The sequence below is a fragment of the Cebus imitator genome, unplaced genomic scaffold, assembly GCF_001604975.1.
Source record: "Cebus imitator isolate Cc_AM_T3 unplaced genomic scaffold, Cebus_imitator-1.0 Scaffold94, whole genome shotgun sequence".
Lineage (NCBI taxonomy): Eukaryota > Metazoa > Chordata > Mammalia > Primates > Cebidae > Cebus > Cebus imitator.
The window spans coordinates 4,898,946-4,906,034 of record NW_016107409.1 but is presented as its reverse complement, the minus strand read 5'-3'; the positions used below and the strand labels follow the sequence as shown (position 1 = coordinate 4,906,034).

Genomic DNA, 7,089 nt, shown 5'->3' with positions numbered 1-7,089 from the left:
AACCCAAACATCCATCAAAAGGATGAATGGATAAATAAAATGTGGCATGTACATACAATGTAATGTTATTTAGCCTTGTCACATGCTACAGCAAGAAGGAACCCTGAGGACAGTCTGCTAAGTGAAATAAGCCTGTCACAAAAAGACAAATACTGTATGATTCCATGTATATGAGGTATCTGAAGCAGTCAAATTCACAGAAACACAAAATAGGATGATAGTTACCAGGACCTGGGGAAAGGTGGAAAGGAATTTTTTCTTATATAGTTTCTGATTTGCAAAATGACAAAGTTCTGGAGAATTGTTTTACAATATGAATATACTTAACACTACTAAACTGTAAACTTTTAAATGATTAAGATGATACATTTTATGTTTTTTACCACAATAAAAAAATTCAAAAATAAATTGTAAATGTTTACTGAATTATCCATGACTCATAATAGACAATTATGGGAATTATTAAACATGTACACTATAGTAAACAAAACTAAAAAACTCAATATAATAACGCCCAAAAGCTTCTGGAAAGTAAATATTCTATATTCTACAAAAGTTAATATTGCTAATAACATACAATCCTACTTACCTTGGCTTGTCTCTTTTTTCTCTTTGTCTTTCAAAATCTCGTCCTCTGTCTTTTCCATCTCTTGGTTTTTCTTCTATCCTGTCTTTTACTTTATATTTTTCTTTGTATTTTTTCCCCAGAGCAATATCTTCTGGTATAGGAGGGGGTGGACTAGGAGTACGTGGTCCTTTCTTTTTACTTTGGTTGCTTTTTGAATTTCTGAAGGTGATACAAAGCTATCATTAGAGGTTCAAATATGCCAAGAGGATATTTTTTAAAGCACTTAAAAACAGCAGCGTTCCTTTGTATTACTCACCCTTTATTAATCTATATACTAACCAATATCCAGAAGAAGAAAAAAAAAACTAACAGAAATGGGTGAAGAATTAATTTGATACTTATTTTGTTAACACTGCTTATTATTATATTAAAGGGCAGTTTTCTGAGAAAAGATACAAGTAAAAGAGGAAGAGACTTTCAAAAAAGATATTAATACAATGACTGTTTAAACTGGATTTTTAAAGACATATAGAAAAGTAGACAAAGTAAAAAATCACCTATAATTCTACTACCCAAGGAGAACTATTTTTAACATCTTGAATATTTACATACTTTTGCCATATCTCTTTCTCTGTCTACTCATTTAAACCTGTATATTCACATGTAAAAGAAAGCAGCTTAACCTTTATATTTTATCAGATTAAAACAAAACAAAACAAAAACCTTAAAATACATACCTGAACATAAGACCAAAAACTATAAAAATCCCAAAAGAAAATACAGAAGAAAGCTTCATAATATTGGATTTGGCAATGATTTCTTGGCTATGACACCAAAGACACAGGTAACAAAGCAAAAATAGACATACATCAAATTTTAAAACTTTTGCATGTCAAAGGACACAATCAACAAAGTGAAAAGGCAACTCACAGAATGGGAGAAAATATGTGCAAATCATATATACATATGGTCACAACTATTTTCTCTCATCATTGGAAATGGCTGTGTGTGTGTCATACACATTCATGGAATATCCTATTACAATATTTTGTAAGGTTTTTAAATACTGAACATAGACATAGTACGAACATCTTTCTGTAACAAGTAGATTTAGGCTTGGCACGGTGGCTTATGCCTATAGTTCCAGCACTCTGGGAGGCCAGGATGGGTGGATTACTTGAGGTCAGGAGACCAGCCTGGCCAACATGGTGAAATCATACCTCTACTAAAATTACAAAAATTAGCCAGGCATGGGGGTGGATGCCTGTTAATTTCAGCTACTTGGGAAGTGAGGCAGGACAATCACTTGAACCTGGGAGGCAGAGGTTGGAGTGAGTTGAGATCGTGCCACTGCACTCTAGCCTGGGTGACAGAGCAAGACTCAAAATAAAATTTTTAAAAAAGCAGATTTAGGTAATCATTTTTACAGACTGTGTAAAACTTCCTTGAATAGATGCTCCAAAACTTTTTAAAAGAATTTCAGTTTTTCAGGTGGCTTCCAGGTTTTCATCATTATTTTAAAAACACAATTATATCATCTACAAATGAAATACCAACCATTGTCAGTATATATTCATCATAAATCTTTGAATCTTATTTAAGAAATTTTTCCCAACTCTGAGATCACAGTCTCCTAAAATTTTGTAATTTTGCCTTTCACATTTGTCTTTAATCTATTTGTAACTGATTTTTGGGTATAGACTTTGTTCTTTAAGTGCCTCTTTTTGGCATTTTAAGCAATTTTGAGTAAGCAATAAAACTTTGATCCCATACATTCAAAACTGGCTGTCTTTGCCTCTTAACAACAGTTTGATTGAAAACAACATTTTTGTGTCAAAATTATTTTTACCTCAGAGCTCTATAGTTAAAATATTTTGTAATATTTAATGTTGTAGGTGAGAAATCCAAAGAAAATCAATTTTTTTGCTATTCAGGTAAGCTAAGTTTTCTGTTGTCCTGTTTGTGAACATTATCCCTTGAAAATTACTCACTGGAAAAAGGTTTCCACTAAGTCTAGGTATTTTTAAAAAATCTTTTCCAGCACTAAGTGAACTGTTTTAATCTGAAACTTCAAACTTTTTACTCAATTTCTATTTTTATTTCTTAACTTCTCCTTATGACCCATGTCTCTGTAGTTCTTTTTATTATACAGTTACTATATCTCTTGGATCTTTCCTCCATTTAGATTTCTCTGTCATTTCCATTTTTCCTGCTTTTTCAGGATCTTAAATTTGTCTTTATATTCAGTACATTTTAAAGTAGTACATATTTTGCTTGGCAATCTCATTGTTTTGCTTTTTTTTTTTTTTTTTTTGTTTCACTCTATTGCCCAGGCTGGAGTGCAGTGGCATGATCATGGCTCACTGCAGCCTTGGCCTCCAGGGCTCAAGTGATCCTCATGCCTCAGCCCAGAGTAGCTAGGAATACAGGTGCATGCCACCATACCTGGCTAATTTTGTATTTTATCAGAGACAGGGTTTCACCACATCCAGATGTGTCTCAAACTCTTAAGCTCAAGAGATCTGCCTACCTTAGACCACTGCAACTGTCCTACTCTGTTATTTTCCATTTGAACTATTTTTTCTTTTAAAATATTGTTGTTCAAGGTGACACCATCCAGATGGATAAACTGGCTCATGGGATCTGTGGCCCCCACCCAGGAGCTGACTCAGCACAATAAGGCAGCTTTGAAATCCCTATGATTTCATCTCTGATTTGACCAATCAGCACTCCCAGCTCACTGGCTTCCCCTAGTCTCCCTGCCGTCCCCCCACCAAGTTGTCCTTTAAAGCTCTGATTCTCAAATGCTCCGGGAGACTGATTTAATAATAAAACTCCAGTCTCCTTCAATAAAATAAAATAAAATATAGTCGTTCACAGATTTTTTTTCCCATGATCAACTGCTTTCATCTTGTAAATGCAATATCCTCACAAATTGGGCTCAACTTATAAATTAATCTATAATTTAAGTTTGTCCCGGTTTTCTGTATTAATGTTTCTGTGTAAGTCATCTGTTCCGAGTGTTCAGTCTGGTACTGGGTTTGCAAGTACCTTTTTCATACATCTGGTGAGTTTTTACTACCTACTAATTTCACTATCTATTGATATTTGTAAATGAGGACCTAGGCCTAAATCCTAGAACTTATTTCCTATCATGCTGAATTCTCAGGTCCCAAGATTTCTTAGCTATAAAAAAATAAATAGTATCTACCTCAAAATTGATGGCAATATTTTAAAAGCACTTGACTCATAGTGAGCATTCAGAAAATGTAGCTCTCTTAGTCCTCATCCCTATTTCTTATTATCATTGATAGAGTTAACCATGTGAACAAGCAAGAAATTACTAAAATATGATAACTATATCTACTTTTCATCCTTGTCTTCTGCCAACAACTAACTATATTAGCCACATCTCATTGTATATTCATGAGATGACTCAATCTTCTTATGTACCTAACAGATATGTGATAAATTATCTGTATATCTGGATATTTTTCTACTTTAAAGATAAAAACTAATCAATGGTTGGCATCTGTTTCCAAATTATCCTTTAAAATTTCATGATTAAACAACAAAGGAATTATTGACACAAACTTTTTTACATTATCACCTGTAACAGAGACTAGCTGAGTGTTTACCAAACATTTCTTCCGAGCACAGTGGCATCCCATACTATCTACGCTTTCTTGAAATTAGGCATGGCCAAGTGAGCAAGATCTGGCCAAAAGAATGTGAGTGGAAGGGATGTATACCACTTCCAGGCCCAAATCTCAAAGGACTCTCATGTGCCAGGCCATTGTAAACTATAGAGCTAAATAACTGCAAATTAATTTCAATTTTTCTTTCTATATTCCATTCTTTGTTTTCCTTGAAAACCCAAGAAAGTGGAATCATGTCAAAAGAAGCCTAGGTTACTCCATCTCCATATATGGGACAGCCACCTGTTAATCGGAAACACTCATTTTGACTTTACGTGAGAAATAACCTTCTATTGTGTTAAACCACTGACATTTTGGGACTTAGCTATAATCACAACACGAATTATTCTAATACACTTACTAAAGTACAGAATTTCTTCACATTACTGTCAAAAGTATATGTGGTTAGAAAACACAAATAGTACTTTCCGACTGAAGAGGTCAAAATTGGTTTTGTGTATTCTAAAATCAACAAGATCTCCAACATTTTAAAAGTCAACTAATTGTTGTTTCAGTGGAACAGAGCCTACTTCCTACTTGTGGCAAAGAGCTCACCTGTCTACTTTTATTAGTTTTTAATCCTTTCTCTCTCTCCTCAAAACTATTGTTTTAGATCAGCTTCTGACATACTTAATATTCTCTGTACAAAGAGCTATAAAGAAAAATTCATCTAATTAAAAACTAAGATTAAAATTGCAGATGGACAGAATAGGTGATACATTTTAGATTACACTGTATTTCACATATCAAGACAAATCTTACTATCAGACTAAATCTCAAAATAAAAGCCAAAGAAAAATGCCAGCTTTCAGGGAAAAGTGTAATTTGTCAGTAATTATATCTTTCCATTCAATATGAAAACCTAGTAAGACCAAGAAGTTTGTTTACCTGATTGCCACATCTCAGTTGGTTGACAATGGTTGAAATATTCCACTGAACTGTAACTGAAATTTTAATCCTTACATGTGTTTAGTATGTTCTCAGTTTATAGTATGATCCAGCAATAAAATTAAAAGATGATTACTTGATACACTCTAGGCAATGTAAACTGTAGAGCTAAACAAATGCTATACTCAAAAAAAACAAAATGCTATACTCAATTCAACGTTTTCTTTGTATTTTTAATACAGTGTTTTTCCAGGTCCTTTGTTATTATTAAATTAATGGTCCACCTTAAATTCAACATAGTAAAATACAAGAAATATAGTAATTAAACCAGTGTGAATGATTATTCATGACAAATATTTAATAGGATGAGTTACTAATAAAGCAGTAAAGGAGATTGTAAGTAAAAGTTTAAACAGCTATCAGAACTTTCTGTGAAAAGATTAAATTTCAAATATTCTATAAACAGAACAGATAAGAAAAGGAAAAAAGGGTATTTCTAGTATGCAGTTTATTGGGAAACAAATGAAATTGAGGGAAAGTTACATAATTGGTTAGCCAAGAGGATAAGAGCAAGTAGAGCAGATCATTATCACTCTCTGTTCATTCAACTTCTTCAATATCCCTTTGCATTATTTACTCAATCACACGAACAAAGGAGAGGATCAACTCAACTTTACTGAGTGCCTTATTACAATGCAAAGTTCTATGCCAAGTAGGCACTATGAGAAGACATAACTATGAGCCATCAAGGTCCCAATCTCCAAGGAGCTTAAATTTAATAGAGGTTGTAAAAAATATGTCACAGCTGAAATATGTAACAGGAAATTAATATCAACAGGGAGGTGTAAACAAAATCTAATAGGTACATAAAGGGAACAGAACTTATGTTCAGTAAAGAGAAACAGGAACATTTAGAATTTGAGCTAGATTAAAGAATTGAGGGTTGAAGGGGGCAGGCAGGAGGAAGCCAGACAAAAACTACTGACAGGAAAGAAAAGACCAAAGTGTCAATATCATTCTAAGGAATCTGAATTTCGCTCTACAGAATGAAAATGCACTGAGTTTTTCAATGGTATAATAAATTAATTGGAATTGTCCTTTTAAAAGTTCTCTGACAGCATCTAGAAAATAAATGGGTTGAGACAGCTGAATGAAAATGTTTACGTGTGTGTGTGGGGGGGAGCAGAAACTAAAGTAAGTACAGTTAGCAGGATGACATAATAATCCAGGCAAAAAGTAAGTAGAGTCTGAAATAGGGTTAGCCTCTAGAAACTAGAAGGGAGATAAATATGACTTTCATTACAGGTTCAAATAGATCGGGTGTGTTAACTGATTAAATGTTAGAAAGAAGAGATTTTCAGTTTATTTTTCATAAAATAAAATTAGGATATGGACTTTAATTAAAATAAAATGTAAATAGTTCAGAGTGACATTAAATGAAAATGTATCTTCTTATTCTCAGTCCCTAAATGAAATCATTCCTATTTTTACTTCTTCCAGTAGCTTCTACAGTAATTCTAAATAATATATTTATGCTACTAGGTATATACTATAAAGAATTGAATCTCTTGATAATAAGTACAGAGAGCCAAGAATTATTTTGTATAATTTACAGTAGTTTAAAAATCGGAAAAGTAAATGTTCAACAGAAAAGTAGATAAATTTATAATATAAATACTAAGATGAATGAACTAAGGTTATCTGTAACAATGTAGATAAATATAAAAAAATGTTAAGTGAAAAAGCAAGGTGCAGAAGGAAAGTTATGATGTATCTGTATTACAATGAAATAGATTATAGCAATACTATACATTGCAAAACACATACTAGTGAAAGTATAAACACATGCACAAGTATCATAAAGACCACACTTAATAGAGGAACAGAAAATGTAGCTTTTATTTTTATTTCTTAAAAAATAAAAAGCTCTGAAGC

At 32.7% G+C, this 7,089-nt stretch overlaps 1 protein-coding gene across 1 annotated transcript in view; it reads right to left on the bottom strand.

Annotated features, from left to right (window-relative positions):
• Window positions 1-7,089, bottom strand: part of ZC3H13 (zinc finger CCCH-type containing 13) — an 88,606-nt gene that overhangs the window by 43,634 nt on the left and 37,883 nt on the right. Inside the window, exons 7-8 of the mRNA XM_017535862.2 lie at window positions 4,692-4,728; window positions 590-804 (exon numbers count right to left, since the gene is read on the bottom strand). Coding sequence (XP_017391351.1) covers window positions 590-804; window positions 4,692-4,728 — 252 coding nt within the window. The remainder of the gene's footprint in view (window positions 1-589; window positions 805-4,691; window positions 4,729-7,089) is intronic.